A 25,533-nucleotide genomic window follows, 5' to 3' on the forward strand; every position below is an offset into this window, starting at 1 on the left:
AAAAAGTAATGTAGGTCATTGGCCATATTTGTCAAGAGCCTGGTGATCAAATGTAGCAGCTTTGTACATTATTACAGGAAAGCCAAATTCATTGTCATGCAGCCCTATTGTCTTTGTGCTGCCTACAGAGAAATTTCTAATACAGACACTGCCTAAACCCGTATTTTTAAACAAAATCCTGGTTGGTGAATTACTTAAAAGACAGTATGAAGTTTACCCACACTTATGCAGCATTTTCTATGATTATAAACAGGGAGACAGAAATAAGAGTAAGAAACACTATAAAACAATATGAACACGTTTACCCTTCTTATACGCAGTTCTTCTATTGCCTCCAATAAACTTGTTTTAAAATCTAGCATTCGAATTGAAAGTAATGTCTCTGATGGACTTTGTAGAGTAGAGTCAAGTGGCTGTGTTTTAAAGTCTTCATCCATTCCTCCAAATTGTTTCTGCAAAACAAAAAATGTGTATTTTCTCTGCAGTTTATCAATGAAATAATATTCAAAGTGGGAAAACTTGCAAATATGGAAATCAATTCTTATTGCAATACCCTGAATGCAGTAAATCTACTAGTCATAGAAATAATTTGTAAAATTTAAATTAACGTGTGATATTGTAGAAGAAACAGTTTTGTCATTAGTTTACTACTTTTGTTTTTCTCTTTGTGTTTGGATTGGTTTTACTTTTAAACAAAAACTGCAATGAGCACACAAAAGGAAGTAGAACAGGTTTTTTTCCAGAGTTGCTGCCCTGTGCTGGCATGAAGGTACTGCACCTAACATATCAGGCCATGAAAGAGTAAGCAGGCTCAGTTTTAAAGAAGACCTTCAGACTGGCTTGAAAACACAAATTAAAAGTAATATTCACTGTTTCTGCTCCTGAATTTTAAGAGGAAAACTTTTTTGTTCTGTTCCCACAAGATCATGGATCAAAATGTTGTAGTTACCAAGCACTTATGCTACCATAAGACCTATGTGCCTCTGGAGGGACAAAGCATGTTTGGTAATGACAGAGAGGATTACACCACTTAGTATTTGATTTATAAAAAGATAACTGTAAGTACTTCAGCTGTACTGTCTAGATTATTTCTTGATATTTGAGACTGAATTTCCACCAGTCCATTAGAACAAAAATGCCATCCCCTTCCCACAGACACTTCATGTGTTTCTGGACTAAGAATCAAAGAGGCCAGGGTAGAACACAGGAGTTATGACTGACCTGGCCACTGCCACAGAACCCTTAGGAAGGAATTCCTGCAGGAAGAACAGAGACCTGGTCTGTATCACAGGGCCATAACAACTACAAATCAGGGCTCATCACTTTTTCTGCTGTTGTCTAACCAAAACCCTAACACAGATCAAATTTAAGCTGCTTGGTCATTCACAACAGATTGGTTCCTGCGCAGTTGCCACACCACGAAAGTTATTCTAAGTTACTGAAATAATAGTTTTGTTTAAAACAGAAAAATCAAGCTCATTTTTGTCTTCCATTTCAAAACATATGACTGATACTGAACTGTTCAATATGAAATATTCCTGTAAACTCTCTTGTCAGTGTCAAAAGTGTTTGAAGGACTTTCAAAGAGATGGCAAATAAAAGTCTGAATCAGAACCACGTAGAAACACGTACCACTTCAGACAACAAATCTGTGGTGTCATTGTGCTGACATGAATCAGGCATCATGCAGCCAATCTGCACACATTTGAGACACAAAACAAATTTTTTTGATACCCTATCAAGTATTGGGAGATGATCATAGCTATAAAACTAATAAAAATGCTAACATTACGGCATAGAGCCATTTGATTTCACTTTTAATCATGACATTCTGATTGAAAGGGTAAGATGTTGCAAATGTAGTGTTAAGACATGATACATACTCTAATTTTATTGCTGTCAGCTGACATTACAGGCTCAGAGTTGGGAGATTCTGCGGTGATGTATTTCTACTAGACTGTGCTGCTATAGAGGCCTCATAGCCAGTGTTAAAAAGGAAAAAAAAAAGAATGCCTGTCAAAAAGAGTGCCTGACAGAAAAGTCATGATCTGAGTCTTGGATTGATCCTACAAAGGCAGGTGCACTTGAAAAAGCACACCACAGTCATGAAATCATTTCTTTTCATGTCAACCAGTAGAAGAAAGTGTGCAAACCAATGCACATTGGAACTGCAAATTTCTTTCCCATCACAGAAGCAATCTGAAAATTATTTTCTTAGAGGAGATATTTTCAAACCAATGGTATACTCTGAGGGATGGAAGAAAATGGGCCTCAGGCATCCATGGACTTTCTCTCAGCTGATTTCAGTAGGAGCACTTGACAAACATGACTTCACCTCCCTAATGCAGTGAGTACGGATAAAAGCTTTTCTGAGTGAAGCTCATCGAGTCTTCACCCATCCCTTCATCGTGAAAGTACCAGTTTCTCATGGGCAATTTGCACTCAACTTTTTCCAAGACTTGCAACAAAATGCTTCACAGCCTGCTGCTGAAAACTGCAAGGAACAGTGTGTTATGCATGCTCCCTCTCATCCTCCTCCTAGCTGAGTGCAAGGCACCTCTGTGGTCTTTTCCACAAAAGCGAGGGATCAAAGGGCTTAGTCACCTGCCAAATATTATACTATGCTTGCCCACAAACAAAAATATACCAAATATAATAATAAAGTTACAAAATACTTTACCTACCATAACAATTAAATGCCTGCTTGTGATATCACACATTAATACAACTGTCTAGAGCTACTAATAAATGTCCTTTGAAAAAGAAAATACAAAAAACCTCTTGTGTAATCAAAGATGTTTCCAAATAGATGCCTTTTTCAGTTTAACAACTAGTATTTGCCCAATTGCTTGTAAAATAAATAAATAAATAAATAAAAGAATATCTAGAGCATACAGGAGAAAGCATTCTAAAAATTAAACTAAAAATGATTGAAGTTCCTATTATGAAGCATTTACTACATTTGCTTTCCTATTACTTGTTTTATGTCCAACAAAAATAGGACAAAAATTAGTTTTAAAAAAGCATATTAAAAAAATCCACTTTAACACAATTTTAAGTGCCATAAAGGGCTTTATATCTTTGAAAAGCACTTATTAAAAATTACATCTTAAATACCCTGCACTAGAAAGTAAGTTAGCCTATAAGCCTGATAGGGGTCAGGGTAATAACACAGAATGAACAAATTACACTGTCATTCCACTTAAATTATTTAAGTTATTTAATTTGACCTGTAGATAGTCTCTTGTCTTCTCATCATGCCTGACTTTTAAGTGGGAGGTCTTCATTCATGATGATCCTTTAATGGAAGCAAAGCTTTCTCCATTTAACCCATGGTGTTATCAATCATGTACAGGGATAAATGAGGCTGTAAGATTTTGCCAGTATCACAAATGACACTGTGACCTGAGGCCAACATCTTTATTTGCTTCTCCAGTGATTCACTTCAGCAGATATTAACCAATTTTATAATCCATGAAAGGCAAAATTAAAGGACACCATCCATAAAACAGAATAATTCCTATCAGCAACAAAGTGATGTCGGTATTATCTTATAAATTATATGGCCATACAGTGTGGTAATGTAATGAAGTAAAGATGGTAATAATCAAATGCCTAGGGCAAATGCTAATATGCATTTAATCACACAGCATGAAGCCATTTGTCACTACAGTTGAATGCATGTGTACATAAAATACATGAGTCACGTCCTTATTGTTATAGTATAACAGCATCAATTTCACACTATCGTTTTAACACAATAACAACTGTAGGTTTTGATATTAACTAAAACATTCAAACACTAGGAGTGCAGCTGATAGCAATACCTTAAAAATTCTATTTTGAAAGACATTCCCCTTAGTATTTGACTCATCGCATGTGTGCAGAATTCTGTAATGTATTTGTACAAAACCCCCTTCAGGTACGTTTTCACAACGCCCTGAATGACTTCTTAGAAACAGGGTGATTTATAGCATTTCAACATAGACTGAAGCAGTTCTTAAGCATCAACCTCAATAACTAACTATTGATTTTCATTTGTTTGTTTGTTTATAGGCACAGACAAGAAACAGACAAAACATCTGCCTTAAGATAATCTAAAGTGTATGCAAAACACTCCAGAAAAATTGTAGTGAAGTGTAAGCATCAAGTTCTGTGCTTGGTGAAAGAGAGGAATAAAAATATTAGAGGACAAATATTACATACAGAGAGAACTTAAAACAGACCGGACTTGAATTCATTTTTATCTTAAAAACGAGAAATCCTTAAGTTATATTCTATGTTTATAAAGTTATAACTTACACAGATGTGTAGGAATTAGAAACCAAGCACCTAGCTGTACCAAAGGAACATAAAAGCCTAGATTCCTTGACTGTGCTAGGAAGAGCTCACCAGAAAGCATTAGGAAAAAACAAAACAAACAAAAAACCACAACAAAACCCCAGATAGTCACCATTTGCCAGATTCCAACCATCACATCTGTCTCACACTTTGGTTGCATAAACCAGGTTGGTTTCCTCCATAATAAGATAACCTACTGGCACACAGTCCCCTAACATTTGGACTGTTAAGATAACTTGGTACATTCCCTACATGGAGACAATATCCAACAAGAAATCTGGAATAAGATAAATCACCGTAAGAACCACTGACTTGTTAAAAACCCATATATAAAGGTTTATGTGGTTTAACATCTATTTTACTGGATCAAGAAAGTTACAGTTCCTTGAAGTTTTTAAACTCAGATTTAAAGAATAAAATACTGAAGGCAGCACTCTCCCTGTCACAACTGTTGGGTGCTTTTCTATGTTAGATTCAGAGATTTTCTGTAAGTAGGTTTATTTAATTTTATACCTTTACAGGCTGACAAATATTGCATGTTTAGCCTTGCCCTAACTTTTTTCTTTTTTTTCCTATAAATCCCTATATTGAAAAGTTATTTTTAATTTTTGATGGACGGTCATAATACTTCTGCATCCCACATCTTCCAACAAGGATTTATATAATCCTTTAGGAGAAACAGATACCTTTGTGTACACCAGACATCACCCACATCCAACCAGCCCCCTTAATCTACCCACCCACAATTCATCTATACAGGTCCAGAAGGTGCAGCACCTCCGAAAAAGCTCTGCTGGCAGGTTACCACCACCAGGAGAACCTTCCAGGTTGCAGATGCTTACAGTGGTGTAATGAGGAACACACAATGGATAACAGGGCAAAACACACTCTCTTGGAGGAGCTGTGTTGGTTTAATTCACTATTTTATTTCCTCTTAGGTTTTGTGGTTTTTTGGAAATGGTTTTGTTTTTCAGATGAGAATGGCTCCGTTCATTACAAGAAAACAAAGCAAATAACCTAAACATTCCACAAAAGCACAGGTTCTGGGAAAGAAGGCACTGTCTATAACAAATACACAGATTATGTATCTGTATACAACAAGGTGCTATTTAACAAAAGTATTTTCTTCCCAGGAGGGAACCCACCAAGCAACTTGTATTTTCATAATTGACCCTCTACAGTTCTGCTGAATATTTTTTCTGTATCTAATCATTGTCAAGCATTATCATCACAGTCTAAAAATTATTATAGAATCATGCAAACAAAAGTATTTATTTCAGTCTTCTAAAACTTTAGAATTTAATTAGCTTTCAAAAATAAATTTAAAGAAAATCAGTTTTCAAAAGTGTATTGCCAACCTTGTAAGAGAATTTGTTTCTAAAAGCTTAGATTACTGTATCAGTATACTGGTTTTCATTTACAAAGAACTATGTTCTTCTTCAAAATACAATACCAAGACCTAAACTCCTTAAAAAGGCTCAAAAGCAGACTAGGGGACTAAAAGACTAAAAATCCAACATTTTTATTTTTGTAGTCACATCATCTTATATTAAAAAAAAAAAAAATGGAGGAGGGATGGGGCAGAAGTGTGGTTTTTGAATGGACATCAGGTAGTATTGTCAATGCAAAGTATTATTTTAAAGGACTATTTTATGCAAATTTTAATTCTAAATTAATATTGATTGATATCAAAAGACCAAAGAATCTTCTTTATTCATGTATTATATTAATTTAAGTTTGGTGAGCATACACTTAACACAGGAACAGCTACCCTAGGTCAGTCAAAGGATCCTTCTACCTCACTCTTTCATCAGTAACAAACAACAGTATTTCTTCTCCTTGGCCTTGCAACTACAAGATTTTTAACATTAGCCCAGAGCACAAATATGGATCATGCGTTGCACAAGAAGCCAGTACAAGAGTCCCCTCAAGATGCAATTTATTATAACTATACACCTTTGAAAATCAGTGGAATCAGACTGTTTCATCAAGGCTTCTCTGGAGAACATTCCCTATCCCTCTACTGATGGATTAACAATACTTTGCTGTGTCTACTCTTTCTCACTAAGTAGCTCTATCTACCCCTCTTCATGCTCTGCCCTAAAGTTGGAGAATACACTCTTACCAGTTTACCTTAACAAAACAGGACACAACTGTCTAGATGAATTCGAAATAGTGTGTGTAATAAAGCCTGTTACTAAAGAAAGCTCTAACATCTTAGGAGTTAAAGGAACAGACTAATTCCATTTAGTAGATATCCCACAATTCAGCAAGTTTTATCTAAAGAACAGATTTGTGAATCTGCATTATTACTTATTTTCCAAAGACAAAATAATCATTATCACATCATGATTCTGGCCTAAATTCAATGTAATTTGTTTAGATTCAAGATTACTATAAAGATTTTTACACTGGAAGCTGCACACTTGTCCTAGAGTTGCCTTTGTCAAAACCCAGGAAAGTGTCATGCCCTTTGCAGGAGGAGGACCTCCACCACCACCATACTAAAGCACAATTGTCCTTAAAATCATGACTTAGAATCTTTGCTGACAAAACTATCATTAGATATTAGTAATCTGAGGCAATCCCGTTGGTAATATTTATCTTTTCAGATTTTCAGTTTTTATTGAAATTGTGGGAAAGGTATTGGACGAGGAGCTCTTTGCTTTTGGAATCCTCAGGTCTTCTTGGTCAAGAAGCAATGAGTCTGAGTTGTTTTGTTTTTCTTGTTTGCCTAAAAGTTTTCTTCCCCCACCCCCAATATTTCCAATTATGTTTCAACATATTAAGGGAGCTACAGTAAGAGAGTATAGGTAAGTGAATTACTACAAAATGTGGTGATATGATTAACATCTTTTTCTGTGTTTCAAACCCTTCTAAATATAATGGCTAAGTGTCCTGTATGCATATTGCAATAGTATGGCAAAGAAAAAAAACCAAACAAGGTTAAACCGAACAACACATTCCTGAAGAGACCAAACTGATGACCCAGATATGGGAAAGTCCCTCTGAGAGTCTCTTTTGCTCAGCCTGCAGTATTTGATTTTGATGTGGTAACTGCTGTTTCAAGAAATTATCAGTGCTTCAATTCATTTTTTTATATCATAATCCAGTACAGATTACTCCCATACAGAGCAACAGGAAATTTAACTTGAAGAGTAAAGTTTTTAAGCAAGTCTTTTCAGTTACTCCAAAGTCTGTATTAGCTACCTGTTGAATTCTGGTTGAAATTTAAGAGATTGAAACTGCTTGTCCAATTGCTTGAGATCTGCATTTTTTCCCCTAGAATAAGATGTTCCTTCAGAAATTTGAATTCTTTTGATGACAATATAAGATGTAGCCAGCATAGGCATTTTTGAAAAACAGGTGATTTAAAATTTCTCTATCATATAAGTTGGCCTAACAAATACAGAAATACATTTTCAGGATCCTTGCCTAGTCTATTGTAGCTGTCCTCTATAGAATGTGGGAAACCCACAGATGATAACAGAAGATGTATTTTTTTATTTTATTTTTTTCCATCAACAAATGAAAAAGGACTATTAAGAAATTAGCAGGAAAAAAAAAACAACTCATTTTAGGTCAAATGAAGAGCAAAACAAAAGTTAGTTGCAGTCGAATTAAGACTGCAAAAATATGTATTACTTAAGTTTATAGGAATAAATTTCCCTCTCTGACATTTCAAACCTAGTATTTTTCAAGTTTTAGTCAGCATCCTTTTACCTATTAATATATAAACATTAACTGTTCAAGGGATAAACAGCACCTGAGTGATGAATAAACCTGAGTTTACTCAAACTTTACAGTTCAGGTCAAAAAAAAAGAAAAAAAATCTGGTCTTTTAATGAGTCAAAGTACAGTTTCCCTCCGTTTTAAACACCATGCTGCCACCTAGTTGACAACCTAATGAACTATGCTGACATCACACTATGCACCACAATTACAGCTAAAGGCATTGAACAAAAATTAAATCATTTTTCAAACACATGTTTTTGCCAGGATTAAGGTATCAGAAGCAATGAGGTCTCCAACTAACTTCCTCATCCAGTAGAAGTACTCTTGCCTGTAGTTACAATTGTGAAATAACTATACCAAGTGCAAAACAAAGAAATAATTAGACTCAGTACTGTCAACTAAAGGTTCAGCCCAAGATAATGTAATATTAACACTAAACAGATTTACACTGAGAAGTGTACTGAAGAAAGCCATATGAATATGTGAAACATCTGGGAAATTTAGTTTTATAAATTTAAATTAAAGAAGGCTGCCTGCCTGCATCATTCAGAACCACGTCAAGCTGTAGAGAGCAGAATTGCTCTTTTGGATAAATCTAATCCAAAAGATTAGGGACACAGCAGCAGGAAAAGCAAACATAATCTCCTGTGTCAGCAAGTCCAGGCACTATTGATATTTAACTTCTTTCCAACATTTTGGAAATATCTATTTTATAATCAGAAAGAACTGATTTGCCTGAAGGCTGGTTTGGGTTTTGTTGTTGTTTTTTATTTATTTGTTTTAGGCTTTTTTTGGTTGATTGGTTGGGTTTTGTTTTAATTCTCTCTTCTTTTAAACATGTCTCACAAGAAGTACTACTTCCCCACCCCTCTCAAACCATTCCTCAACACAACTTACACTAATACTAATGTTAAATATTTTGGGATTTCTATAGTAAAGCTCAAAAGGACAGCAATTGTTATCTCATTAGGGCATAATATGATAAGAAAATAATTTCTTTTCTGCCTGAGCATCATAGATAATGTCAATATTAGTGAAAAAAAATTCCTGTCTCATCATTAGAACAATTTCCAAATCCTATATATGTGCAACAGGTTAGTGTAAGGACATCTCTGCAGCACCAGCTTTGGAACAGCTCCCACAGGAGATCAGGAACAGCCGGAGAAGGCAAGAAATATCCCTATACCAGCACATGGAACTTTATCATATTCTCCTCTCCATGCCATGGCATCCCCAAAACTTCAGAACAGCAGAGAGTGCAGAAACCAGATAGATGTGTTTCTGCCTCTTTGGGTACCCAGTTTAATACAAAATCAACAAATACAAGATTTTTTCAGGACAGAAGACAAAACACGTGTTTTTGTAAAGATGCTTTAGAAGACAGTAATTACATAGCATTGTGATTAAAAACTTAAATGCAAAAGGCATCTGAAACCAGAACAGCAATACTTTTAAGATTATATATAAATATACTGAAGATGGTGTTTTAAGAACTTCTTTCATGTTAACGTTTACCAGGAACACAAGAGGCAACGTGACAGACATCTTACTAGAAATACTCAGTAAATATGGATGTTTTACATATTTGTCCAAATTCCTAAGTGGAAGGCAAGATACAAACTTTCCTACTGAGGAGAGTTTTTCCTTCTGCAGCTTGAAGCACTCACCGCTGATTACACGTTTAGTTGGAGTCTTTTTCAGCTAAAAATTATTGTCCCGGCTATAGATATTTAACTGGAACTAGTGTATCAGGGGAAACTGAATCAGAAATAAAACACAAAAGCAATGCAATAAGCATCAAAATAAGTGAGGAGACATACACAGCAAAAGGATGAGAATCTACCATGTACATTTCTGTCCACTTGGATTGGATTCAGAACAGACATGGAAAAGGTGGCACTGACAGAAGAGACACATCAGGTATAAACGCTTTTTTCTCACAGATCTGTATCATGGGGAAACTGTTCTTATGCTGAGAGGGAAGCAGCCTGGTTGGAAGTTTAAGTACTTCCAGACTTTGGATGGGGCATTGCATAAACAAATCTCTATGACCAGCAAGAGACTAAGCCTTACATAGGCTCAAGGCAGGCCCAAGATTACTAAACAGTGTGGTGGCCTTTAAGATCCAGATGGAAGACCACCTTTTTTAAACAAACAAACAAGCAAGCAATACCTCCACCTTGTTTTCCCTCAATTTTAGTGATGCAGAGGCCAGTTTTTCTGCAGCAGGCACAGCCACCCAGCAGGCACCACAAAGACCCACCCTGGCTTACTCTGTTCTCTGGGCAGCCCGCCCTGGCTTCACCTTGCCCTTTCCCTCCCCAGCACCACTTTCCCGCCAACAGCGGTCCTCAGGCTGGGGCAAAGGGGAGGGGTGGCTGCTCTCCTCTGTGGGGCCTGAGCCACCCCGGCTACACACATTTATAACACTTTGTTAGCAATACCTAAGAGTAGGACACTTAACCTTTTTCAGTCTGAAATGTAAACCTCCCAGGAAGCAAGCTATGCTTTCAAGCCCTATCCCCTTCCCTGACCCATCTCACCAAGCTCCCCCTGAAGGAAAGAGGAGGAGCAGACACCTTTGGGGCAGAAAGAGCATGCTTGTAACACACCAAAGCATGGAAATCAGTTAATACAGCCCCAAATCCTTTACTCTGCCCCCTAGTGACATCACACAAATTAATTTTTAAAGCGAATGGGATACAGAAGATAATTTGGTTTGCAAAGGCATATCTGGTAACTTTTTTCCTCATCTCATACATCCTGCTATGGAGGTCTGAAAGGAACAAGTATTTTGCTGCAAGTTTGTACTATTTCCCCCCTGAGATTTTTTTAGCCCAATAAATTAGATCTGGTTATTTGAGTTTAAATCATAATGATATTACTTGATTTAATGGCTAAAGTGCACAGAGCACTAAGGAGAAGGTGATTTGACTTTTGTATGCTTATCCTTTAGCTTTTTGCAATCAGTTACACTATTCGTAAGTTAAAATTATGCACACAATCAGCTGCTTTGCTAAACACTTGTCATAAAAAAAACCCAAACAAAAACAAAAAAAACCCTTACCTCCCCTAAATGTCTGCTACAAGTAACAAGTTTCCTTAGCTTAATCTGAGATTCCCCTTGCCTTTTTCTTTTTTAAATCTGAACTGCCTTCTTAAAGTAACAAAATTTCATCTCTTTCTTCTTTACATGAAAGACAAATTGCACTTGCACTGAACACACTGTCAGTTAATGTCTCATTCCTGCAAGGAATGATGTTTAAACAACAACAACAACAAATCCAGCTCTTTATGTATGCAAAATAAAGTCTGTCTTAAAAGAAAGTAACTTACAGCATTGTAATTCTAGGTATCTCTCAAATGCCCATTTCCAATACCTTGAAATAACTTGCTGACCTGCTTTTTAATTTACAAAACTGTGCTCAAATATATTCCTAGAGTAACAAAATGGTATCAGAGTTGATACAAGTTTTAAATAAACATAAGAAAATTTCTTTTCTGTATTGAGCTCAAATGAAAAGGATGACTTTTTAACCACATAAAACCCGACAAGAGCTAAAATGGTACATAACTTCAGTTACATTTCCTCAACATTTTGCTGGCTTTTTAAAAATAAGGTGTGGGGTGTTTAGGGTTTGGGCTTGTTGTCTTTTGAAACATAAAATTTTGTTTGTTAAACAAACCTGTTTAACACATAATTTTACCTGAAATAGCATGAAACCTAAAATTAGCACTTACTGACTCCTGAAAGGCATGGAAAGACTCAAGTCCCTTTCATTTTTGTTTTTCATAATTATATTATACAAAATAAGCTGGTGTAAGAGATTGGGGGGGAGGGGAAGAATCAGAGACTCATTGGCTGACTGGATGTGTTACATTAATTTCTTAATATGTGAAGGAGTGGATTACCTTTCTAACAGCAATAGGAAATTAGTTTCTTTATTTCTTCATTAAGACTGTGGGAGGGAAATTAATTTTCTACTCTGGTTTTCAAACTTAATTGAATATATCTTTATTAAGGTGATAAATATACACACATATTTTTTGGTTGAAAGAATTCTCTAAATTAATCCTAAAGAGACATTTTCAAAGCAGTTTGGTAGCAAATGGTTATTTTTTTGTTTTCTGATGTTGTAAAATATTGAAAGAAATTGATCATATAAACTCAATCTAATAAAGCTGTTGTATTAGTTTAAGTTGGCTGGCCCCACTAGGAGGGACAAGGGACAGGAGATGTGGGGACAGGGCTACCACCCTCCAGTGGCACAGAGCAACAGAACAAGCTGGATTGTATATTCTACACCATGCTGATGTCATGCTCACTGTATGACAGGAAAGGGTTTGGCTGTAGTTTATGGGACTTGTAACGTATTGTATAGTTTGTAAAGTTTCCTGTTTCAGGGGTTTTGTGTTATTTCCCCAGTTTCCAGGCTGGGATTCATCCCTTTTGTTCCAGTTTCAGTTTGTGCACTGAAGTGACTTTTTTTTGCAGTTTCATCTGCTCTGTAGCTGGTACCTTTTTTCCTGTTTTCTTTAGTTTTCTCTTTGTGTAATCTGATATGCTTGCAAGAGAGTAGTAAATTGTCCTTATTGCAACTGACATTTTGACTTTCCAGCCTCCTTTCTTCCTTGTCCACTCAGCTGGGGGAGAGGAGGAGAAAACCCCTCTATTGTACCTAGACTACCAGGACTCAGCTGCTAGCTGAGTTTAAACTAGAGCAGTTGTCTATAGAAAAGTACCTGCAAAGAGTTTTTCTGGAATAATTTTGTAGTATTAGTTATATAGCACATGGTTTAGTCTTCATTTCTTCCTACTCTTGTATTTCTGTGCCTATGTTCTTGCAGCTTGTAACAAGTAACCAAGTGTCTATGCTTTCATACATAGATTCATAGACTATCCAGGTTGGAAGTGACCTCAAAGATCATCTAGTCCAACCGTTCAGGGTAAGAATATAGTTTAAATGAGATGTCCTGGTACTCTGTCAAGGTGGGCCTTGAAACTGTCTAATGTAGGGTAATCCATCACATCCCTTGGGAGTTTATAGGTATATGCATCAAAAAAATGTGGCTTGATTGCTACAACAAGAAACTGTAGTTTTTAAAAGCATCATCAACTTAGCTTGAAGAATAAGGCAAAGTAGTGTGAAGTGTCTGTATATTCTTGCATGTATTGGTACTCAGAGGAATTTACAAAGCATCTGAAAGTTACTCATTTTACTTTCTCCAGCATTCAATATGTTTTGGGGTTTTTCTCAGGTTAAAAATATTTTTTTTTAATCTAAAAGATTGTATCTTTTTGCATTTGTTTTCTAGGTTCAAAAAATCCAAACACAAAATTATTCCCCAATTTACATAGTAAAGATAGAAAAAACCTCACACAGTCAATCGTGATTCATCTTGGCAGAAGTTCAAGTCACCTCCTTTTTACAGACTCCACCTTAATTTTGGTTAATAGAATTCTGGTGAATTTTTATGAGATTATTCTCATTGTAGGAGAAGAAAAAGTAGAATATAAGTAAGCAATTAAGCAGTGAGGGGAAATTATAGATGATGTTCCTACTAGGAAGTTAATATGAAGCTCTTGTTTCTTTGATCTAACACATAACATTTTAATTACAGCATATAGGAATTACATATGCAAAGTTTATGCAGAATAAAAGCAAGCCTTTCTCAAGAACATTCATGCATCACAATTCAACTTACCTGTTTAATTCATTCCACTGGGCTAGTTCTTCTCTTTCAAAAGGGCCAACAAAGTTGCAAAATGCAATCAAGAGGAAGAAGTAGAACAAGTTCTTCACTTGTTCAGATAAGTAATTTCTTGATTAGTGGCTTGTTAAAAAAAAAAGGGGGGGAGTCCACACAGCATCTTCACTAATACAATAAGCATAATTTGCAAAGATATAGTAAGATGCACTCGTTTGCCCAGAGAGACAATTTAACAGTAATGCCTAGAGAAATAAAACCAAAATTCAACTCTGTCTCCCTTTTTTAGAGGGATTTAAAGAAGCAGAACAAAGGAAGTCTGAATCAAAATTAAGTAGCAGACAAGATCTCAACTCCCTGAGGAAATGAGTCAGTGATGAAATAATCAAAGAAAGAGTCACCAAAAGTCCTCTTCCTTATTGAAGAATACCTGTGATCAACCCCATAATTAAAAAGCACAGAGTAGAGCCCCTTCCAGTTGTGTTACATTTTGATAGACGCTGCCTCATAGGCTTTTTCTAGAAACTGTGATCAACTTAAAAAGCATGGCAAATTGCAATATGAAAAAAAATGCTGGTTAACACCACTGTCTACAAAAATTGCAATGAAAAACAGTAAAAATGTTTATCTATTATCAACCCTAACAACCATTACATCTACTTGGCTAACAGCACCTAATACAAGCACCTCATCCAATTAGAGCTGGCTACTACTCATCAGTGGAAATAAGCTGAAGTTTTAAGATTGCATGTCTAAAGAAAAATCCACAATCACAAACAAATTCCTTGTGGATCAGCCAAATACATACCAAGGCAGTATCACAGCAACAAACACAGAGTTTACAAATATATCTCCCCAGCTACCAAAACAAATGCAATGCATAAGAGAAACATCAAAACCTAGTGCATCTATTACTGCTGCAGCTCAGCAAAATTAAAACACTGCCAAAGCTGTCAATTTGGTGTTACTTCGCCTACAAATAATTTTAAAATTAAGTTTGGTTAGAAAATTAAACCTTTTCAACATATTTCATACAGCCTTGTCTTGAGTACTTGGAAAACAGAGTTTCAGTAGGAACATTAAGAGTTGTAAATGAAAGTAAGCTGAAAGGCCAGAGAGCTCCCTCTAGTGTGAGCAAGAAAACGAAATAATTTAAGTCAAAGATACCAACTCTATATATAGAGAAACGTGGTATTGAGACAAGACAGGAAAAAAAAAAAGTGCAACAGAAATAGCTAAGGAGCTAAATATTAAGCCCAGATGTTACAGAGCAGAGGTGAGGTTGAAACATCAGGGTCTTTCTGCCTACTAGAAGCAGAAAGTACCACAGAATCACAGGAGGGTTGAGGATGAAAGTTACCTCTAGAGTGCAGTCATCTGCTCCCCCACCCTGTCCCCCCCGCAAGCAAGGCTCCCTACAGTCAGTTGCCCAGGACCCATGTCCAGACAGCTTTTGAAGCTGTCACCAAGGACAGTGACTCCACAACCTGTCTGAGAAACCTGTGCTCAGTCACCTTCTCAGCAAAAAAGTGTTTTCTTACACTCAGAAGGAACCTGCTGTGTTTCAGTGTGTACCTTTTGTCCTGTCACTAGGCACCACTGAAGAGAGCCTTGCTCCATCTTCTTTGCATCCTCCCTTCAAGTATTTGTACAAATCCATGAGATTCCCTTACCACTTGAGGCCAAGGATTTTTGTTCCTGCTTAGTGAACTTAAATACCAAAATCAAACAAGATGGTTTTGGTAGTCAAAAAGTACCTTACCAAAACAACACAAAACTGTAACAGGAAAAGCCAGAAAAAAGGAAAAGCAGATTTTCATGGCCCTGCTAGAAGATTTGGACACTACTTTTTTCACCTTGTGTATTTTGGAGAACATTGTTTTAAATGAGCCAATTTACACTGAAGGTTTTCCACCAACCATTTCCTAGCATTCTCACATCAGGACATGTACGTACCAGTCTCGCAACGTCCTAGTCTTTCCAATGACAAAAGAAGTTCAGGCTTATTAAACTCGCTCTATCTAAAAATATTTGAGCAACTGACAATGCAGAATTTTAATCCTGTCAGATGAGCATTCTTGGTGCCTTCATTGGGAACTGAGAGCACTCACCAGCTGGGAGCACAAGGCCCATTACTGAAACCAGGCTTCCCCATCAGCAATTAAGTACTCTTATCTCCTTAGTATTATCTAGATAATAAACAATGGATACTGCTCCTAAACAATATTGCTATCTCAGTCCTGCACTATTAAAAGTACACACAATCATACTACAGAATTTTCAGTTCAGATCTCCATCAGCTAAAAAGCATTAGAGCCAGCCCAGCATGTAAGTTACATATTCATCAAGCACCTCTCAGCTGCAGTGCACTGATGTCAAAGAGTAAATATTTAACTACAGTCATCGTTCCTTCAAACAGTTCTCCTTATTTCACACTTCAGTAGCTTCTGTTTTTCTCCTGGGAATATCTGAGCACTTCCACTAGCGTTATCCAATACCCTCATTCTACTCTTTCCTGCTTCCGTGTATACAAATCACTCCAGCACTTAAACAAATACTGCAGTCCAGAGTCACTACAGGAGATACGCAAGCACAGACACAAGGCACTTTCAGCCTCTGGATTTCCTGGTAGCAAAATCATTCCACCGAGAGTCTCAATTCAGTGTGCAGTTTTTAATCTCAACCCATCCCAAAATTCTTCACAGATTTAATGTTACCAGCACACTGTGTTAAATACACTTCCCTTTTAAAAGTGTTTTTTTTTTTTTTTTTTTTGGTACCGCTTCTTGTCGTTGCTAAGCACCACATATGGTTTAGGTAAACACGCTTAAAGCCCTGGTCCTCACGGGAGACTTCAACCACACAGGTATCTGTTGGAAGGACAACACAGCAGGGCACCAGCAATCTAAGAGGTTCCTGGAATGGCACTTTCTTCTTCCAGAAAACACAGGAGAGTGAAAAGGAAGATCCACCTATGAGCTTGAATCTGGACTCCAAGTCAGGCTCCTCCTCTGGAGAGGGAAGGAGAGGGCCCAGAGCAGGCACATGGTAAGTGGAAATCAGCTTCACCCACGACAGGGAAACATGGCTGCCACTCTCCAACCTTTAAAGTTAAGGTTTGCTTTCACTGATAAGCCAAGTAACAACAAACCTAACCAAACTTATTTTCACACGTGCAAAAACTTATGCTGTTCCTTTTCCCTCCGTGGTTTGCTGCCTGGCTAGAAAAGCTTGGTGGAAACAAAAACACTAGTTTTCTGACAGAAAAAGTAATTAGTTGAGGATAAGCAGCTAGTTAAAAGGTACACAGCTTCACCGCTACTGGGGATGCAGGTCCGCTCCATTGCTTCTGCCCAGAAGACATCCTGCCACTAGACCAAGGGCTTTACTTTTGGGAAGCAAATCTGGCCAAACCAGGGGAGGAGGGCCAAGTTCGTTTTAACGGTGAAAAGATTCCCAGAAAACGAGAGGACCGCTGTGTTCTCCTCTGAGGGGTCCCGGGGATGAGCAGACGAAGCCCAGGCGGGCGTTCGTGGGAGAGCCCCAGCATTCCTACCGTCGCCCCTGCTCCCAACCCAAACTCTTCTCTTTCAGACTAGAGGGACGCTCCCGCCCCCAGTCCCAGGGAGGCCCAGTCCGCGGGGCCTGTGCCGCCCGAGGAGGCGCGGACCCCGAGCAGGCAGGGGCGGACCAGGTACGGCCCTTCGACTCCGCCGCGCCCTTTTCAGGAAGCGCTGTCCTAGCAGCCGCCTCGGGAGTTGCTGCCCTGCCATTAGCTCTCCTCAGGCCCGCCATCGGAACCCCGCCGTGACAGGTATGGCCGCAGCGGGAAGCGGGACGCACCTGAGCGCCGGGCGGGATGGGAGACGCGGAACGGGAGACGCGGAACGTCGCCTCAGAGGCTGCCTGGCTCTGCTCGGCCTCTACAGCGGAACCAATCCCGCGACGGAGGGCCAGAGCGATCTTATTTTACGACGGGTGGCCGCAGGCTCGGTGGGCCCCGGGCAGCCGATGGGGGAGCTCTCGGCAGGGCCGCGGAGCGGTTGCTCCCTCGGCGTCATAGGTGCCCTCGGGTGGTCGCCGCGAGCCTCCGCTTCAGTCAGCGGTCGTGCTTTTCTCTGTGTTGGGCGTCTCTTGGAAGAGTTACGATCTTACTTCATTCTTATTTTCTACAGCGATCCTAGGTGGGAAAGCGCAGCCTTCTCTGCAGAGGGTTAGGCGTGAGGTTGGCAACGGCTTTCTCTTGAGAAAATCGTTCAGTACGTCTGTCTACGTCGAGTAGCTTATACACCCTGCTGTAGCTACTCTGGCAGCGAAGTCACAGCTGCGTGAAGCGGCAGAGTACACCTGCAGTACTTTGTGTGGGACCTTTCCCCGTTAATTTGCCAGCTAACCGTGTTGCTGCTCTATGCAGCCATAGGCCGGAGAGGGCAGAGCAGAAGGAATGGCTTACCTGCGGTGAGAGCGGCCCTGCTGCACATGTGCAGATGTTATGCAACAAACACAGACATGCAGGACCAGTTTAGATTGATGTCTTTCATCTAATGACCCATTAGCCTCAACTGCGTGTAGGTGCTTGCATTAGATGACTTCATTTGTGGGATTCATTCAGAATTCATCACGGACACTTCATTGTCTTATTGTTTAACTCACTTTGGTTTCTGTCTGACAGATACCACATCATGTTTGCGGTTTTGGTACTGCTGTCTCAACTACATGTGATGCTGTTTGCATTTCCTCATTGCACAGGGAGATTAAAGACTTCGACACAAACTGAATGGAAAGATGGTAACTTACTTTTAACATTATTTTATGCTTTCTAAAAAAAAAAAGTAACTTTTGCTGAGAAATCTTTGCATATATAAATAATTTTGTGTTTGCTGCTTGGATTTTTTATAATCTCATTTTAAAAAGTTGGTTTTTTATGCTGAATTGTATATTTGAGTATCCTTTGAAGTGATTGATAATTTTCTTGGATGTTGATATCAAGTCTTTATCAAATCCAGTAGCAACTGGGTCACCTGAGGTGAGTCTAGGTCTCTGGGATTACTGTCATTTATATAACCAGAATCCTCTAAGTAACATCAGAATTATTAAAGTTTGAAATCTATATTCAGCCTCTACTGCTTTGATACTACCTGAGCACATAACAGTTTTATTTATGCATCTAAAATTGCTTTGTATTTGAAAGGGTTTATTTGCTTGGCTTTTGAGATTGGTATTTTTTCCCAATACCAGATTTCCTTACAATGCCTTGAAAGATAAACATAGTGCTGCTATTGCAGCTCTTCAGTGAGGGAAGCAGAAAGGAATTAAGGTAAAAGCAGATGAAGTTCTGCGGAAGGACTCAAGCACTGTGATGCTGAGCCATGTGATACTTAACATTTAAGCATTAGGTCTTCAAAAAGGGATTTGTAACTTAGCTGTTCAGTCTCCTCAGTGAATAAGGAATCCTGAAACCTTAAGATAGACTTTAAAAAGCCATCACATGGAGCAGGAGGATCCTTTGGGGCAGCAGCTTGAACAGAAAACGTGGCTAACAGAGAAGTGGTTAAGATAGGCTATTCATTAAAATCTGTATTACTCTGGGGCATAAAACATCAGGCTGCCTGGCCACCTCTTTCCTGTGAGTTCACAGCATAGAACTTTATTCTGACTGTAGGCCCAGATTAGTCATTTAAAGATGGTGTTGGAAAGAGGGGGCCAACTTATTCCAATAATGTAGCAAGTAGGACAATTGTCAAGAGTACAGGGTACCTGAATTGAGAGGTTACCCCTTCAGAATTTTCTGAATGTCTTTTACCAGCAGAGTTACTTTATTCAGCACATTGGTGGATGCATTTTCAATTAAATGTTAGGCAATCTAAACCTGCATTTACCACTTTGTTGAACCAAGGACTGCAGAACTGTATTTAATTCCCTCACAAACAAAACAGGATTCAAATTAATCTGTTTCATTCTCCAAATACTGTCTTCACCACTGGGCTGCAAGTAATTCAGAGATGGACATAGCTGTACTGTGGCTATGGCTTACAAAGTGAAAAAAACCAGTGCAACTAAACTTGTCAAAAAAAAAAAAGAGCATGTATCACTGGGAATTAGGGATCCTAGGCTCCACACAGTTTGCCTATGCATTCCACATGAATTAAGATGCATCAATTATCCAAGTGAATTCAGAAGTATAGCTAATGCTATCTTCATGGTAAGAAATAAACCACTACTGAGCAGAAATTGAGATCTCTGTTTAAGAACGTTGAAGATATGCTTGTGACTTGCACTGAACCAAGATACTGGTAATATTATTTTCCATGTGAGCCTTTCCACTTGTGGGTTTAGATTGTTTGTTTGTTGTTTTTTGGGGGTTTGGTTTGGTTTTCTTTTTCAAATTTTTTTTATTATTGTCCTTCTCTCTGGTTACTCTTAGATACAGCATAAATATTTTAAGCTTATATTTCTTTGCAAATACTTTCATTCTAAAGATTTCTCTTCCTACACGAATGTATGCACATGTGTGTGGGTCCCTCAATATATACTGAAGTATTATATAAATATACACTGTAATATGCCTTTAATATACTACATGCACGTTACACAGCAGTTTGCTTAGTTCTAAATGAGCAAACTATTCTGAGACACCATTTCAAGATGTAACAGTAACTATGGGATAAAAATTCTTGAGTGATGTGATAATCTAGCCAAACAAGCTAACAAGAACACAGAGCTAATTTGTAACTGAATAACTTTATACTGAATCTCATCTCCTTTTTTAGATGCCTGGCTTTGTATGTAACAATGCTGCTTCTGCATTACACTTGCAAAAATAATCTTTCAGTCATTTTACTTAACCGAATAGTCTGAATTTCTTGGATACAGATTAGGCTTTCACTGAAAATCAAGCCAGAAAACTAGTTCTGTCATATAAAGATTTTTTTTTTTTAAAGAAACTGTAGCAAGAGCAGGCTAAAACTTGACTATGGAAAATGCATTCCTGTATCTATAATTTCACTAACTCTTCTGGAATCTCAACTCATAACTTACTCCAAAAGGCCTCATGTAGCCTATAACAAGTAAAAAAAAGAAGTAGTAAATGTCGTAAGAAGTCCCTGTTGTCAGTAAAATTTCTATCATACACTAAAACAAACTGGGCAATATGCCAACCTTTACATAAAACTTGTTGCCATGATTGTGAGAACAAACGTAAGATGACTAGAACTCTCCTGCCACAAATTCAAATTCAAATTTCCTCAACAAAATTTGATAAATGTGTATTCAGGGTTGTTTAGAGAGAAGAGAATTTTTTTTTTTTTAGAGTTTTGGTTGGTTGGTTTTTCTTTTCCTCTCTTGTCTCCTTCCTCCAGTAGGTCAGCTTTTTTTATCCCACAAGGGGTAAAAGCAAAGTGTGAACAACAACTGTCATGAGAATGAAATTCTCCTGGCCAGTATAAGGAACAGCTGAAATGTTTTATGAGAAAAATTAAATATGTTTAAGTTTTATAAGCAAAGAAGACATTTTAGGGGAAGAACTTCATGTTTGTTTTGCCTGTATGTAGTTGAAGGATGCTCGGAGGAGAAGTGGTCTCTTAAGTGCTGCTTTATGATATTAACTGCTCTTTAGATATACCAAATTTAGCTTTCCTAACTTCTTTTAAATCACCTTGATTTTTTTAAAATTAGTGTTCACATCAGCAAAGGAGGCAAATTTATTCATTGGACGACATCTTCTGAATAACAGATTTGATTTTGAAGCATTCACAGCAGATAACCTGGAAAGAGAATGCTATGAAGAGATGTGCAATTATGAAGAAGCAAGAGAAATTTTTGAAGACACTGAGAAAACGGTAAACTGTTCAAACTGAATTTCACACACTGAAAGAAGTTACTGACTAAATCATTACTGTATCTAAATACTGTAGCCCTTCTGAATACAGCACTTCTTTTAATGCAAAAGTAAAGGCCCCATTTAGATGAGATTATTGCTGTAGATACACAGTGAATACACTTGAATATTTATTATTGTTTCAAAGACTTCAGATAAGGGCTCCAATTATGCAAACCACTATAAATGAAGCTTGAGGAGCACTGCTTGTGGATGTACCTACCTGTGTTTCAGAATCTTGGTGGGTTTATTTGTTCATTTTTTAGTAACTTCTCAGCATCTAATCTCAATGTGTTCCACGTGCTCTGTATATTAATTGGCTGATCGTGTCCTTGTGTCATGTGAAAGAAGTGTTTTAGAAGAGCAAATCTGCAGTTCAGCTCTTGCTGAGTACTCTTACAGCATTATCTTCTAAATCACTCTGCATGTCCAGCTTGGAAAAAAATCTGGTGTATAAAAAAAAAAAAAAAAAGCCATAAGAAACCTTTAAGCCAAATAATGGAACATGGTGATTGTCTGAAGATTGCCTCTTGCTGTACGCAGCAAGAATCTCTATGTGATTCTAGGTGTGCTCTGCACTGACCTGCAAGGAATACACTCCTGTTCTGAAAGTAGAAATGGTAGTTTGCCATTGCTAGCATTTTCCTAAGAAAAAGGTGGAAGAGTTAAATCAGATTCTTTGCTGGGTAGCAAAAGTGGAAATTACAGCTAAACACATTTAATATGAACAGTCATGCAAAAAATATTTTTCTCTATTATTTTTCTCCCATTATTTTTCCTAGCTGATGTGAATTCAGATACTGTTCATACTGTCTGACTCTTAAGAACTTGATTTTGCCTCATTAATACTTTTCTGTAAGGATTTACAAAGATTTATTGTAAGCATTTTTTAGTGTCATTCAGGTACATTGGACAGTTAAATGCACTTTTCTTCTTACCAGCTGGCATTTTCTTTGTGAAATCGCAATTCTTACGCTAATTTGAATGTATGAGAAAAACAGAGTGGAATAAGCAAATACAGGTCCTTCAGCAGGAGTTGCTTCTGTTTATACCATTGTTACATTTTGCCCACAGTACTGTATTAAAAAAATAATTGTCAGTATGCCTGCCAATTGCATAGCTCAAAAAATTCTGATCCTTTGTGTTTTGATAGATGGATTTTTGGAAAGACTATTCAACTAAAGGGCCTAAAATAAGATCAGGCAAGTAATTTTTATTCTTTTCTTATATTGCAGTAATTTATGCTTGTTATAGCAGTACATTCTTAAAAATACACCATTCATTCTGTTAGAAAAATCAGAATTGATCTTTACTAAAATTCATTGTAAACTGTGCATGTATACTGCATTATCTGATACCATGAACTACCCTGAAGTTCTTGCATTTTAAGTCTGTAGGTAAAAACAATATAATTTTCTTGTCCATTTATTTGTTTTATTACAGTCAGTAAACATTACAGTAATCCTGTGGCTGCTTTCTGTGGTTTGCTTCAATTTTGCTTGTGTGTGTATGTCCCTATGTTGTTAACAGTAATGTAACAGTCTGATTTAGGTTTGGAGTAGTCTTGTGCCAGATGTTTTATTAAAAAAAAAAGTTAGTATGACTTTTTGACAAATCTACAGTCATATCAGGGTCACAAGTACATGAAGTAATATTTGGAAGGCATTAGCAGATGGACATCTCAACAGTTTTATGTACAGAAAAAGGCAATATTTACTCACTTTTGCTTTTAAGCTGAATGTGAATGATACTCATGGGATGTGTTGCAGATACAGCAAGCTAGACTTGGGTGGAAAGGAACAACCTCATAGCACAGCAACATTAGTATTTTACAGTGTATACTGTATGCTATGCAGGTGGAAAGAACACAAGGAAAATAACCAATGTTTTATTCCCAGGTGATGAGACACTACAAAAGATTAATGTTACAGGACTTCTCATCAGTCTAGTTGCTGCTGGAGTACTGTTAGTTATAATTGCACTGCTTATCTTCTACTGCTGCAAAAGTAGATGCAAATCAAGGCAACCACCAGGGTAAGAAATTTCACTGCTTAAAAAAAAACCCCAAACAACAAAAACCAACAGAAAACCCCCAAACCCCCCCCCCCAAAAAAAAAATCCCCCAAACACCAAAACCCACAACACAATCCACACCAAAACAAACCCTTGCTTAAGGGTGGAATTTAAAAATCACTGTGGGTTGGTCTGTCTGTATTCTCAGAGAATACAATAGGAGTTCTAGTTCTTACTTTCCTGGAAACAAAGTCGAGCGAGTACTAGCAGCAGTTATGCTGAAGTTAATAACACAAAAATCTAAAACAACACTTGCATGTTTGACATTTGGGTGAGGGGTTTTTTGTGTGTTCTTGGTTACCAAGTCCAGCATGTTGTGTTTGCTCTTTACTGTAGGCTGTATGCTCTTTGTGGCATGTAGTGATATAAAATGAAGTAGGCTAGATGAAATGTTTCTTTACCTCTCTAGCCTTTCTTGTTCCTTTATCCCAAATGTGAATGGAATACAAGGGGATTTTGTGCCTCCTCTTACCTATACATTACTGAGCTATTCTTACCCTATGGTTTGGAGAGAGTATTTGGCTTATGGCTTTTGTGATCATTAAAGGCAAGTGGTTTTTATTGTGTTGTTTGGGGAGGGTTGATTTTTCCTTTTAAAATACAGAAGTTACCACTTAAAATGCTGTTAACTTTGTTTAGGTACTTGGATTATGCAAGAAGTAGAAGACGTAATTCATCTAGTATCTTCAGAAGGCATGAAGAATTTTCTTTAAACCCACTTCCTCCCAGAACTGCTGATTCAGAACTACCAACATATGAGCAAGCAGTTTCTTCAGATGGACAACACAATGTGCCACCACCCCCTTATCCAGGGCCTCCAAAAGGAAGATGGCTGTTTAGAAAGTCTATGTCACTTCCCGGCCCTTAGTCACAAACCTCCTTCTGTGGTGAGGGGGGATTACTGAACCATAACATACTTTGTAAAAAGTGTGTGCTACCTTGCATATTGCAAGACAGTTTACAAAAATGTGAAAGATCTTTAGCACAACTAGAAGCAAGTTAAGGTCCCATTTGGGAATAGAGATAGTCCTGTAGCCTTTGCATAAGTTTTTTGTGCTAAGAGGAGGGAACGCATGAATAGTAAGTCCTATACTGCCACCCTCTTTCTTCCATATGCACTTTGAGCCACCCCATCATACTATTGATGCTTCACTAATAGTTTAATCCTTTTTTTTCCTTCAGGAAAGAGTATTTTAATTGGTTTTGTTGACAGTAACCTTTTTTTCCCCACTATTAAAGTACCCAGGTTTCACAGGCGATGTTTCTCTTGTGGTTTAAAAATGTAAATTCTGAAAGAGACCTTTAGCTTGTTGTACCAAAGACCAAACTGCCCCACAGAAGCACTTCGCGTAAGTATGTATTGCCCTGCCCTGATGACAAAGTGATACCTTTAAGTAGAATTAAGGGAATGGAGCACACACCTTATGAGGAAAGGCTGAGAGACCTGGGGCTCTTTAGTCTGGAGGGGAGACGACTGAGAGGGGATCTAATAAATGTCTACAAATATCTGAGGGATGGGTGTCAAGAAGGAAGGGACAGGCTCTTCTCACTTGTGCCTTGTGATAGGACAAGGACCAATGGATGTAAACTACAGCACAGGAAGTTCCACCTCAACATGAGGAAGAACTTTACTGTGAGATTCACAGAGCACTGGAACAGGCTCCCTAGAAAGGTTGGGGAGTCTCCTCCTCTGGAAGCTTTCAAGACCCATCTGGATGCGTTCCTGTGTGACCTATGCTAGATTATATGGTCCTCCTCTGGCACACACACTCCCATTTGACCAATGCTGAGAGCAGCAC

At 37.8% G+C, this 25,533-nt stretch overlaps 2 protein-coding genes across 2 annotated transcripts in view; one reads left to right on the forward strand and one right to left on the reverse strand.

Moving 5' to 3' along the window:
* Positions 1-25,533, reverse strand: part of CCDC73 (coiled-coil domain containing 73) — a 73,866-nt gene that overhangs the window by 40,396 nt on the left and 7,937 nt on the right. The window contains exon 3 of the mRNA XM_054390746.1: positions 306-452. Within this exon, the coding sequence (XP_054246721.1) occupies positions 306-437 (132 nt within the window). The 5' untranslated portion in view covers positions 438-452. The remainder of the gene's footprint in view (positions 1-305; positions 453-25,533) is intronic.
* Positions 18,468-24,602, forward strand: PRRG4 (proline rich and Gla domain 4). Its single transcript, XM_054390567.1, has 5 exons — positions 18,468-18,573; positions 21,460-21,623; positions 22,815-22,863; positions 23,560-23,695; positions 24,374-24,602. The coding sequence occupies exons 1-5, from the start codon at positions 18,468-18,470 to the stop codon at positions 24,600-24,602; spliced, it is 684 nt and encodes a 227-aa protein (XP_054246542.1).

Source organism: Indicator indicator, chromosome 21 (genome assembly GCF_027791375.1).
Source record: "Indicator indicator isolate 239-I01 chromosome 21, UM_Iind_1.1, whole genome shotgun sequence".
In the NCBI taxonomy this organism is placed as follows: domain Eukaryota; kingdom Metazoa; phylum Chordata; class Aves; order Piciformes; family Indicatoridae; genus Indicator; species Indicator indicator.

What these genes read in the sequence shown, in the direction of transcription:
- PRRG4 (XM_054390567.1), top strand. Translation starts at nt 18,468, where the DNA reads ATGTTTGCGGTTTTGGTACTGCTGTCTCAACTACATGTGATGCTGTTT. An exon ending in TTGAAGACACTGAGAAAACG is followed by an intron (nt 21,624 to 22,814) that starts GTAAACTGTTCA and finishes GTGTTTTGATAG; the next exon opens with ATGGATTTTTGGAAAGACTA. An exon ending in AAATCAAGGCAACCACCAGG is followed by an intron (nt 23,696 to 24,373) that starts GTAAGAAATTTC and finishes AACTTTGTTTAG; the next exon opens with GTACTTGGATTATGCAAGAA.